Source organism: Microcaecilia unicolor, chromosome 1 (assembly GCF_901765095.1).
Source record: "Microcaecilia unicolor chromosome 1, aMicUni1.1, whole genome shotgun sequence".
NCBI lineage: Eukaryota > Metazoa > Chordata > Amphibia > Gymnophiona > Siphonopidae > Microcaecilia > Microcaecilia unicolor.
Genome location: NC_044031.1, coordinates 167,288,334 through 167,301,617, shown reverse-complemented (window position 1 = coordinate 167,301,617; position 13,284 = coordinate 167,288,334). Strand labels below are relative to the sequence as shown.

Genomic DNA, 13,284 nt, shown 5'->3' with positions numbered 1-13,284 from the left:
TAAATGCCACAAATAAATAAATAATTAGTGAATACCTTTACAAACACACAAAAGAGAAAAATAACATAAAACACATCAATAGTCACAAATTCCCTGTGATCAGATGTTTACCATATGCAAAAGAGCAATTCACTTTCTCTTTATGGGTAGAATACAAGGTTGCTTAACTGTACCACTGACAGCAGGATCAGGTACACAAGTGGGTGACACCACACGGCGCTGAAATTGAACAGCTCTCTCAGAGCTCAGAGCCTCTGAAACATCATCAGCATATGCAGCTTTTCCCCACATGCAGAGGTCTCCTTGGTTAGTTCCACAGCTCAAGACATAATGCAATAGGTCAGACCGATACATGCTGCTGTCTGAAGGAAACACCTGTTCAGTTAAGCAGCTTCGCTTCTTCCACTATCAAGCAGGATGCATTCAGGCATACAAGGGGGGTGACTCCCAAGCTCAGGGTCACTCAACAGATGATGACGCAAGAATTGTATAGGATAACAAGCACTGCTTGACCAAATTCATCAAAAAGGCATACCCTACCGACCCAACTTAAATGCCTGTACCCTGCAACACAACAAAACCAAAGCTCGTCATGGACATATAATAACTTTTCCTCGCTACAATTCTCTTCCTCTCTATGGTTACCTAAGGTGTCTGTACACACGAACCTTATTCTACCATAACATTACTGTATTTGTTCATACCGGAATTGGCGAACGCCTTTACGGTACTATGTAAGCCACATTGAGCCTGCAAATAGGTGGGAAAATGTGGGATACAAATGTAACAAATAAATAAATAAAAACAGAGCCAAGCATGTGATGTAAAGATGTGATACAAAGACTAAATGGCTGCTTTGCAGATGCTTTCTAGTGAATCATATTTCAAGGTAGCAATGGCAGTTACAATTGCTCCAATTTCATGGAGAACCAAATCACATGATGCTAGCAAATTTGTTAGTGTGCATTCTGCCACTGGAATTCCATGCTGGTTGGAGGTCAAACAAAACAAAAGACTGCACAGACTGATAAAGTCTGTTCATTTACAGTAGTAGGCGAGAGCCTGTTTGAAGTCCTGAGTGTGAAGAGACTTCTCACTCGGACGCTTATGCAATTTGGGATTTAAAAAAAAACTAAACAAAAAAAGCACAGCAGCCATAATCCTTTATTCAAAAGAAAGATGTATGACCACCGTTGATAGGAATTTAGGATGAGTTCGTAGTACTGTTTTATTTACGATGAAACCAAGTGTAAGTTTCATAAGTCACTAAGGTTTGAAGTTCACCAATTCTGTTAGCCAAAGTAACCACTACTAAGTACCTTCCAGATTAGATTCTTGAGAGAAGTGGACCTCATAGCCTCAAACGGTGGTTTTATTTAGTTATTTCTTAGGATTTACTTACCGCCTTTTTGAAGGAATTCACTCAAGGAGGTGTACAGTAAGAATAAGTTTTACAGGGGAGAAAAGAATAACATTACTACTACTACTACTACCAGTGGTAATCATTTCTATAATGCTACTAGACATACACAGCACTGTACACATTATATGCATGTACTTTCTCTAAAAAAAGGTTTGGATATCTTCCTAAAAGAAAAGTCCATAAGCCATTAAGATGGATTAGGAAAATCCACTCTTATTTTCTAGGATAAGCAGCATAAAATGTATTGTACTGTTATGTGATCTTCCCAGGTACTTGTGACCTGGATTGGCCACTGTTGGAAACAGGATACTGGGCTTGATGGACCTTTGGTCTGCCCCAGTATGGCACCACTTATGTTCTTATATAAGGATGATGAAAATGATAAAGGGAATGGGGATGGGACAACTTCCCTATGAGGGAAGGATACAGAGCCTAGGACTTTTCAGCTTAAGAGAAGAGACAGCTAAGGGGAGATAAGATAGAGATCTATAAAGTACTGAGTGGAGTGGAATGGGTAGAGGTGAATCGCTTGTTTATTCTTTCCAAAAATACTAGGGGCATGCAATGAAGCTATTACGTAGTAAATTTAAACCAAACCATAACAAATATTTCTGCATTCAATGTGTAATTAAACTCTGGAATTCATTGCCAGAGAATGTGGCAAAAGCAGATAGCTTAGCAGTTTAAAAAATGTTTAGATAATTTCCTAAATGAAAAGTCCATAAGCCATTATTAAGATAGACTTGGGAAAATCCACAGTTTATTTTTAGGATAAGCAGCATAAATCTGTTTTACTGTTCTGGAATCTTGCCAGGTACTCGTGACTTGGATTGGCCACTGTTAGCAACAGGATACTGGGCTTGATGAACCTTCAGTATGTCCCAGTATGGCAAAACTTATGTTCTTATGTTATGTCCCCAGCGGGCTCACAATCTAAGTTTTTGTACCGAGGGCAATCGAGGGTTAAGTGACTCACCTACGATCTCTGTCCGCTGCACTAACCATTAGGCTGCTCCTCCACTCCATTAATGTCTCATAGGCTGGGAAGGATTTTGAATAGTTAGTTTCACATGAAGCAGTTCATTCATGAGCCTCAAAATGAGTCAGCACTAGGAAGCTGGTACTCTATCTATAAAGAAATGATAGGCTGAAAACTCACTGAGTGTGCATTTGTGGTCCCATACGATACAAATGATATAAGGTTTACAGTATGACATTAGAACACAGAAAGGGGTCTTGCCCATTAGTGAAAGTGTAGAGGGAAAACTGTTCACATTCAAAGGCATATGAACAATTTATGGAAGACTTCCTAGCTCTACCAAGATATTTTTTTATAGGTGGTAAACTCAGGGAGGCAACTAAACACTGTAGAAGTCAGCAACCTGAGGATGAGAGTGAAGGGGGGCAGACTCAAGAAAAATGTCAGGAAGTATTTTTTTCACGGAGAGAGTGGTAGATACTTGGAATGCCCTCCCGCGGGAGGTGGTGGAGATGAAAACGGTAGCAGAATTCAAGCATGTGTGGGATAAACATAAAGGAATCCTGTGCAGAAGGAATGGATCCTCAGGAGCTTAGCTGAGATTGGGAGGCGAGGCTGGTGTTTGGGTGGTGGGGCTAGTTCTGGGCAAGACTTCTACGGTCTGTGTCCTGAAAATGGCAGATACAAATCAAGGTAAGGTATACACAAGAAGTAGCACATATGAGTTTATCTTGTTGGGCAGACTAGATGGACCGTGCAGGTCTTTTTCTGCCATCATTATTATTTATTGCATTTGTATCCCACATTATCCCACCTCTTTGCAGGCTCAATGTGGCTTACAATACATCATGGGTACTGGAATTAGAAGTGAATATACATTAGGTTTACAGAGGGTTTGTGTTACATGGTGGTGAATTACATGATGGTGTTAAAGCAAAAGACATAAGACAGTACTAAAGTTCAAAAGATTATACAGTTACATAATGGTGTTAAAGCAAAAGACATTATAAGACAGTACTAAAAGTTCAAAAGATTATACAATTACACATGTTGATCTTTGTGATATATCTCGTCGAAGAGATAGGTTTTTAATAATTTGCGGAAATTGGTCAGTTCATAGACCGTTTTCAAGTTACGTGGCAGCGCATTCCAGAGCTGCATGCTCGTATAGGAAAAGGTAGATGTGTGCATTGATTTGTATTTCAAACCCTTACACTTGGGAGGCTGAAGAATGAGGGGTGTGCAGAAACGAGTCCCTGTTCTGCATTATCAAGGTTAGAAAAGAATGGAACCCTCTAGGGAGGAAGAGCTAAAATAGTGTTTTGAAAAGAGGAAACCAGTTCTGACAAGGCCAGTGCCAATACTCATTGTGCCTTCTTTGAAATTTGCTTAGGATTTTTGCTAGTAGAGGAACTGACAGATGTGTGTAACAGAGAGGCCACTCTATGGCCACTGTATCTGTCACCTGTCAGAGGATAGTAGCACTTAAAAACCGTGGAGCAGTTCAGTGGCATTCCTTAGTCGACTGCCACCCGGGGTGGAGCACCGCTGTGCACCCCCCCCGGATGCAGCGTTGCCCCCCCCCCCCGGCACATCATTTCCAAGCCCCCCCCCCGGGTGCATTCTTCCTACCTGCTGGAGTGCTGGGAGCAGCTGTCAGCTCCGCTGGTTCCCTACTCCCTGTGCCCCAGAATACTCCCTCTGCCCCAGAACAGGAAGTAACAGCAGAAGGATCAGGGAACCAGTAGAGCCGACAGCTGTGCAGCTGCTCCCTGCACCCCTCCTGCAGCGTGCACCTGGGGCGGATCGCCCCCACTGCCCTGCCCTCGGTATGCCACTGGAGCAGCTTTGCTGTTTCATTGCTAGCAAATAGACCTATTTGTAGAACCTCAAAAAATGTCTTATAAGGTTACTGTGTTGAGATAATGGTTAGCATACCTGGGTTTAAAAAAAAGTTTGGACAAGTTCCTGGAGGAAAAGTCCACAGTCTGCTGGGGAAGCCACTGCTTGCCCTGGGATTTATAGAATGAAATGTTGCCACTGTTTGGGTTTCTGCCAGGTACTTGTGACCTGAATTGGCCACTGTTGGAAACAGGATATTGGGCTAGATGGACCATTGGTCTGACCCAGTATGGCTATTCTTATGTTCTTATGAGTTTGTCCACTACCAGTTCTGACTGCCCGATATGTAAGCAGACTGAATTTGTATGAGATTCAAGATCAAAGTATCAAACTAGTGACGCCTTTTGGAATAACTAGTGGGAACCTGAACTTCATCTATTGACATAAAACATGGTCCCTGAATTATTTGCCTGAATTGTAACTGTATCGTGGAGAAGATGAGCAAACACTTGAAGCAAGTAAAATATTGCTCTTAACTCAAAATAACTCAGGTGTGGATCGTGCTCCTCAAGTTAGCTGAGAGCCAAGTAGAGTCCCGCAACCAGTGCTGGAATTATTTGTGGCACGTGCACAGGTAGGCAGCAATGATATCAAGAGATCATACTTTTCTGCATATTTCTCCAGAGGATGACTGATTCTGCACTGTCTGAACAAAAATGGAAGAGCTGACAGTCCCATTCAGGTTTTCTTATCTTAAATCAAACAAAAAGGACCATATGCACTGTGGCACCCAACAGAAACTGATGAACCGTTTAGAACACAGTGCAGTCTGTCTTGCAGAAGGAAAGTTTTGCTTGATTTGTGCCTATAAACGTTTCTGTGAATGAAATTCTCTTTATGGGTTGAAGCTGACTTCTCAAAGATGAGAAATTAAAGTCTGAAGGTGAATTGTTTTCTCCCTGCGAGATCCAGCTAATTCTATTTTAGGTGTTTATCAGCAGCCAGCTGTGGAGATACAGATAAAACTAGATGCCCCTGCTCATTTACTGAACTACTGCAATCACAGCATTTGAGAAAACTCTTGGAGCTGAGGTAAAGCTGAAAGACAGTACCTTGTATTGACAAAGGCTGGTTTGTACCCTGAAGCAAAATTATTTTCTGCAGCTGGAATGAACTGGAATATGTATGTAAACTCTTTGAGTTCCAACACCACAGTTCCCTTTGGCTAGGTAGGGGAAGGCAGAAGGAAGAGTGTTCATTCTGAACTTCTCCATGTAGAAATGCCTGAAGTCTAAAATAGAATATACACCCGTTTACTAAGCTGCGCATGTTGGCATTGGCATATGGCTTAGTAAACAGGGGGCATAGTCTATCTTCTTTGGAATGAAGAAAAGAACATGCTATTCATTTCAGCAGAAATGGATTCTATTGCAGAATGACTGCTTCATGAAGGATGCTAATGTGTGTTTGAGGTCATTTAGACCATACCAGGAGCAGGAGGGATTTACAGAAACCAGAGACAGTATCCTAATTTGATGATACCGAGTAACCAGGAATCTATTTTCTGCCATTTCTATAGAAAACACAGGAAGCAATTCCCAAAAGGTAACACAGGATGAGTTTGTGAAAGGAACTGGCTGCCTTCAGACAGCAGAGTCAAAAGGATGAAGGTCATTTTGCATGAAGAGTGGTAATTTTCTCTCTTTTTTTTTGTCTCCTCTGTCTACGATGAGGCCTGGTTCCAGGCTGGCACTGGGATAGTTGCAGCTATTTAGAAAAAGGTATGAATGGCCTCCTCCTCTTATAGCAAGATCTTTTATACCAAGATGTGGTACAGCATTTAGACAAAACCCTCAAGAGCCATGACAGACAGATATTGTAATGCAGAACTGTTTCCAATTCTGTCACTAGGGCTGCATTTATTTTTTATTTTTGTTACATTTGTACCCCGCGCTTTCCCACTCATGGCAGGCTCAATGCGGCAGGCCATGGAGGGTTAAGTGACTTGCCCAGAGTCACAAGGAGCTGCCTGTGCCGGGAATTGAGCTCAGCTGGACGCAGGGTGCACTCCCTCCAACCTCAACTGTTGCTGCAACGACCATCTGGCCTCTCGAGGACCTGCAGTCATCAGAAGGCAGCACGGGACCTCCCAGCTGCGTACGCACTAATGACTCTGCAGCCCTCCCCCCCCCCCCCCCCCCCAACAAAGAGAAAGACTTCCTGTTTCTGTGAAAAGCAGGATGTTGCAGAGTCATGAATGCATGGCTGGGGAGGTCCTGCTGCGGCTGTAGCGAACTTAAGGGAAAGGAGCTGCTACAGAGGACAGGAGCTTTTGGAGGAGAGCTAGAGGGGGGTGCATCAGTGGGAATTTGTGGACTAAAGAGCAAGATGAAAGTTGCTAGGGCACTCAAGGAAGGGGAATAAGGACATAGAGGAAGGCAGGGAACTAAAGAGGAGATACTGGAAGTGGGGAAGAGAATATAGCAGTAGCATAGTAAGGGCGGGAGCCGATCGCTCACCCCCGGGGCCATCTTCCTTTACTACGCCACTGCTCAGATTATGACTTTATAGAAGCTTGGACAAAAAAAACCTTCCAAACTTTGAAGGGTTGTACTTATACACTGTACCATATACAGCTGTTAAGCTGCAATTCTAGCAGACAATACTGCTCCCTTGTACACCTTTTTGCCCAAATGATCTAGCAATGAGATCTTTTCCAGAAAGCATGATGGAAAATTCTCTTCATTTTTTCACCTTTTTCTTTGTAGACTTTACTACTCTAGAGGAGTGGGACAGCTAAACTTTACTGAAATCAAATATCAGTTGAACTTTGCATTTTGGATCCAAATGCCTAGACATCGATATCTGCCACAGGTGAAGCTGTCATTTATGCAGAAGCTATAAAATCAATAGAAACTGCTACTGTGACCTTGGTAAGCTCTTTTGTTACATCAACATTTTGTCTCCTGTTGTAGAAAACAGGAAATCCATAGGGATGTGCACCGAGCAAATCTGACTTACAAAATGTTCTTCTAGGGAGATTCATTCCTATCAGAAGGAAGGGAAACCCAGAAGGAATACCTGTTGAAAATTCTTCTCTTTTAAATAGAGTTCTCTGAAACAAAATCCAGATCTGGGAATTCCTCAAAAGCACTTTGGGAGGCCTCCGACCCGGAGGAGGCAAGAGGTAAAGAATGGCCTCCTTATAGTTCAGAATCAGAGGAAGAGAGCAGGAAGACCACTGGATCATGTGAGGTGTGCTCTTCCTGAAAGGCCCTTGCAATAAATATTTATTAAAAGTCATTGGCCATCTTTTGCAAAAAAGAATGAAGCTGATGAAGCACAGGGAGCAAAGCTGATGGGGGAACACTCTGGGCATGGCCTCACACCCAACTTAGTCCAGCCCAAGTCATGCAAGACAAATGTTAAAATAGGTTAAGCGAATAAGAAATTAAACCATTAATAAATTCTCTCTTTTTATATATAGGATAATATTTCACAACAAAATGCCACCACATGGTATAAGGGAAAGCTTTGGTTTTGGGTCCATTCAGATTTAACATGCTGAGAGAGTTTCATTTAGTTCTGCACTCTGGGAGAGCCGTTGCATCCCAATGTTGTGCAATGATATCACCCACTTGTGTGCATGGATTAATCCTAGCTGTGGAGCCTCTGTAGACGCTGATCAAAGAGCTGGGCACTGCCACAAACACTGCAGTGGTGCTGGATGGCGGCAATAGGGCAAGTATCCACAACAAGACCTAAACTGCACAGAATGCAACATTTAAAAAAATGGCCATGCATATACATGCCAATAGGCAGAAAAAGGGTTGAATTACCAAAATGTTTTTTTGAACTTTACAGTACAGTTAATAAAATTTTTTATGGACACCGCCATATTACAATGACGTAACATTTCAAAGAACAAAAAAATAAGGAAAAGTAGTATATCGCATAAATCTGGGAACGTTCCTTTTTGTTTCAAGGTCTCAAACTTTGGAATAAAATATCATTATCCATAAAATTGATATTTAATTACAACCTTTTCCGTAGGGTTTTAAAATCTTATCTATTTGTACAATTAGATTTGATATTTGATATATTTGATGTTCAATCTTACTGCAAACCGCTTTGAGCATATATGAAAGTGGTATAGAAAAAGTGTAATAGAAAAGAATAGAAACTAAAGAATCAGAAAACAAAACAACAAATAAAGAGAGAGATACATAAAAGGTAACGGCTTATACAATTTTATAAAGATGGAGGAAGAGACCCAATCTATAAAAACAGAATACCAAAGACAGACATAATTGTCATAACATCTCTAATTAATTATCCTCAACTGCTATCTCTGATGAAAAATACAACATATAAAACTATAGGGGGTGGAATAAAGTGACATGCATCATATATTTATTTATCTCATTCTCAGATCACAAGGTATTCTGAATGCAAATTTTAAAGTTTAAATATTAATGGGAAAACAGGTTTGTAGATGTGATTTTCTAGGGAGGAGAGAGGGTTATACAAAAGAGTATCATGGCAGGATCAATGGCAATGAGTAATTGTTCCTGTGTGTGAGATTTTACCTTTGATGCACTAGTCAAAATCCCAAATGTGCTTATTTCCTAATCACCTTTGATTTCTCCTTAGACAATTGCATCCTCCTCAAGCCTGTTTTCCCTTGAGTGGTATAATACCAGGTTATAACTTAAAGAGGAGCTCAATACAGAAAAGCAGTCCAGCTCTTGTTGTTATGCAGTGTAAAGAGAGTCGCAAGAAATACACACATAAATTTATCATTTAAGCAACAGCATAGCAAATCTCAAACACCTTCCACAAATGTATTTTATTTATTAGGATTTATTTACTGTATTTTTGAAGGAATTCACTCAATCGGGTGTACAGCAAGAATAAGTCAAACATAAGCAACAGACAATTACAGCAGTAAAAAATATTCAAACAATGCAAAGTAATACAAATGAACGTTATACCTTCATGCCTGTTCTTATATAGAGCTGTTGGTTTCAGCAACATGCCAAATTATCCATAAATGCTAAATGTCACCACCAGGACAATGAAGCTCCAGAAAAGATGCTGCAAATCCTCACTTTTCCTTTTCCTCTGTATCTATATTATACCACTTGGCTGGCAATTTACACTTCATGGCCAAACAAAGACGATGTCAGTATTATACATACGTTCCATGTCTGCTGCTTTCCTTAATCATGAGATGTGGAACAAAGTGAGATGCAGCCAGCAATAAACAGGTGAATCAGCTGCTCTCCAACCGCAGGCAGAGAGCTTCTAATCTTCTTTACTCATGGATGGGTGCCTGGTGAATCACCATTCAGCTCAGTTTCCAAGAGCTTTAAGAACACCGAGCCTTCTGTTGACAGATCCATTATCTATCTGTTTGGATATACAGTGGCTTTTTTTTTTAAACATATACATGGTAAACCAACCAAGAATGAAAAGAAAACAGAAAAAAAAAACATTTCAAATTCATCTAAAATACAAAAGAAAAAAAATAATTCAATCACAAGTCCACATCAAGAGGATACACATAAACCAATTAATGTATGTAATAATTCTTACCAAGTATCAAACTCAAGAGATATCAGAGAAACAGAATCCAAAATAATAAACAGAACCCTATTTATCTTCCTAAATCTGAGATCAGCATGATCTCGTTACTTATTCAGCAATTCATTCTCTACAAGACACTCTACTAACTGAGAAGGTTCCCAAAACACATAACCATTTCCAACATAATTAACCAAACATCTGCTAGGAATTTTTTTTTTTAGTTCAAAAAGATTTTATTTATTTTCCTTAGTAAATTCAAAATACAAACAGCAAAAATTGCAAAGTTCAATGTAGATAACAAAAAGAAGTGACGTATATGTCTATACAAATAACTGGAGTGATGTTACATTTCCATTATAGGCAAATATGTCTGTAATAAATGTGATATGTGGTAGGTTGTAGAGTTGTACATTTGTGACCAAACCTTGCGGTATCATCATGATGATAGAGACTTGAGCTCTCTGCTGCCACTTTTTCATATTTGGCTATTATACACACATTATTCTACCACATATTAAAGTATAACTTAGGCAGATCTTTCCAGCAATAACAAATCATTTTGAGAGCAATATGAAGCAAGGTGCACAGTTTAGCTTTATGGTCATCTATAGGAGAAGATAAACCAAGAGGACCCAAGAGAGTGAATGATACATACCTGTAGCAGGTGTTCTCCGAGGACAGCAGGCTGATTGTTCTCACGACTGGGTTGACGTCCACGGCAGCCCCCACCAACCGGAACAAAACTTCGCGGGCGGTCCCGCACGCAGGGCACGCCCACCGCGCATGCGCGGCCGTCTTCCCGCCCGTGCGCGACCGTTCCCGCTCAGTTGAATGACAAGCAAATTAATGAGTAAAACGCAACTCCAAAGGGGAGGAGGGAGGGTAGGTGAGAACAATCAGCCTGCTGTCCTCGGAGAACACCTGCTACAGGTATGTATCATTCACTTTCTCCGAGGACAAGCAGGCTGCTTGTTCTCACGACTGGGGTATCCCTAGCTCTCAGGCTCACTCAAAACAAGAACCCAGGTCAATTGAACCTCGCAACGGCGAGGGTATAACAGAAATTGACCTACGAAGAACAACTAACTGAGAGTGCAGCCTGACCAGAATAAATTCGGGTCCTGGAGGGTGGAGTTGGATTTAAACCCCAAACAGATTCTGCAGCACCGACTGCCCGAACCGACTGTCGCGTCGGGTATCCTGCTGGAGGCAGTAATGAGATGTGAATGTGTGGACAGATGACCACGTCGCAGCTTTGCAAATCTCTTCAATAGTGGCTGACTTCAAGTGGGCCACCGACACTGCCATGGCTCTGACACTATGAGCCGTGACATGACCCTCAAGAGTCAGCCCAGCCTGGGCGTAAGTGAAGGAAATGCAATCTGCTAGCCAATTGGAGATGGTGCGTTTCCCAACAGCGACCCCTTTCCTATTGGGGTCGAAGGAAATAAACAATAGGGCGGACTGTCTGTGGGGCTGTGTCCACTCCAGATAGAAGGCCAAAGCTCGCTTGCAGTCCAATGTGTGCAACTGACGTTCAGCAGGGCGGGTATGCGGTCTGGGAAAGAATGTTGGCAAGACAATTGACTGGTTAAGATGGAACTCCGACACCACCTTTGGCAGAAACTTGGGGTGAGTGCGGAGTACTACTCTATTATGATGAAATTTGGGCTTGCAGCTCACTGACTCTACGAGCTGAAGTAACTGCCACCAAGAAAATGACCTTCCAGGTCAAGTACTTCAGATGGCAGGAATTCAGTGGCTCAAAAGGAGGTTTCATCAGCTGGGTGAGGACTACGTTGAGATCCCATGACACTGCAGGAGGCTTGACAGGGGGCCTTGACAAGAGCAAGCCTCTCATAAATTGGACGACTAAAGGCTCTCCAGAGATGGCTTTACCCTCTACACGATGATGGTAAGCACTAATCGCACTAAGGTGATTCCTTACTGAGTTGGTCTTGAGGCCAGACTCTGATAAGTGCAGAAGGTATTCAAGCAGGTTCTGTGCAGGACAAGAACGAGGTTCTAGGGCCTTGCTCTCACACCAAACGACAAACCTCCTCCACTTGAAAAAGTAACTCTTTTTAGTGGAATCCTTCCTAGAGGCAAGCAAGACGCGGGAGACACCCTCCGACAGACCCAACGAAGCAAAATCTACGCCCTCAACATCCAGGCCGTGAGAGCCAGAGACTGAAGGTTGGGGTGCAGAAGCGCTCCGTCGTTCTGCGAAATGAGAGTCGGAAAACACTCCAATCTCCACGGTTCTTCGGAGGACAACTCCAGAAGTAGAGGGAACCAGATCTGACGGGGCCAAAAGGGCGCTATCAGAATCATGGTGCCGTGGTCTTGCTTGAGCTTCAGTAAAGTCTTCCCCACCAAAGGTATGGGAGGATAAGCATACAGGAGGCCGGTCCCCCAATGGAGGAGAAAGGCATCCGACGCTAGTCTGCCGTGTGCCTGTAGTCTGGAGCAGAACAGAGGCAGCTTGTGGTTGGTCTGAGAGGCGAAAAGGTCCACCGAGGGAGTGCCCCACTCTCGGAAGATCTTGCGTACCACTCTGGAATGGAGCGACCACTCGTGCGGTTGCATGACTCTGCTCAGTCTGTCGGCCAGACTGTTGTTTACGCCTGCCAGGTATGTGGCTTGGAGAAGCATGCCGAACTGGCAGGCCCAACGCCACATCCCGACGGCTTCCTGACACAGGGGGCGAGATCCGGTGCCCCCCTGCTTGTTGATGTAATACATTGCAACCTGATTGTCTGTCCGAATTTGGATAATTTGACAGGACAGCCGATCTCTGAAGGCCTTCAGTGCGTTCCAGACCGCTCGGAGCTCCAGGAGGTTGATCTGAAGATCCTGTTCCTGGAGGGACCACAGTCCCTGGGTGTGAAAGCCCATCGACATGAGCTCCCCACCCCAGGCGAGATGCATCCGTCGTCAGCACTTTCGTGGGCTGTGGAATTTGGAATGGACGTCCCAGAGTCAAATTGGTCCGAATGGTCCACCAGTGCAGTGAATTGCGGCAACTGATGGAGAGACGGATGACATCTTCTAGATTCCCGGTGGCTTGACACCACTGGGAAGCTAGGGTCCATTGAGCAGGTCTCATGTGAAGACGAGCCATGGGAGTCACATGAACTGTGGAGGCCATGTGCCGAGCCGTGACCTGCTGAGACGCTCTGGTCTGGGAAGCAAGGGACAGAAGGTTCTGCGCCCTTGCCTCGGGAAGAAAGGCCTGAGCCATCTGAGAATTCAGCAGCGCTCCTATGAATTCCAGAGATTGGACTGGCTGGAGATGGGACTTCGGGTAATTTAGCACAAACCCCAGCAGCTCCAGAAGGTGGATAGTGCACTGCATGGACCGAAGGGCTCCTGCCTCTGAGGTGTTCTTGACCAGCCAATCGTCGAGATACGGGAACACGTGCACTCCCAGCTTGCGCAAGTACGCCGC

General features: G+C 43.2%; 1 protein-coding gene across 3 annotated transcripts in view; it reads right to left on the bottom strand.

Annotated features, from left to right (window-relative positions):
* The window catches only part of SNX10 (sorting nexin 10), a 179,723-nt gene that overhangs the window by 76,880 nt on the left and 89,559 nt on the right, over positions 1–13,284 (bottom strand). The window contains exon 2 of one of the 3 annotated variants that reach the window (XM_030202282.1): positions 9,239–9,675. The exons of the other annotated variants lie outside the window; for them this stretch is intronic. Coding sequence (XP_030058142.1) covers positions 9,239–9,244 — 6 coding nt within the window. The 5' untranslated portion in view covers positions 9,245–9,675. The remainder of the gene's footprint in view (positions 1–9,238; positions 9,676–13,284) is intronic. 3 annotated transcript variants of the gene reach the window in all.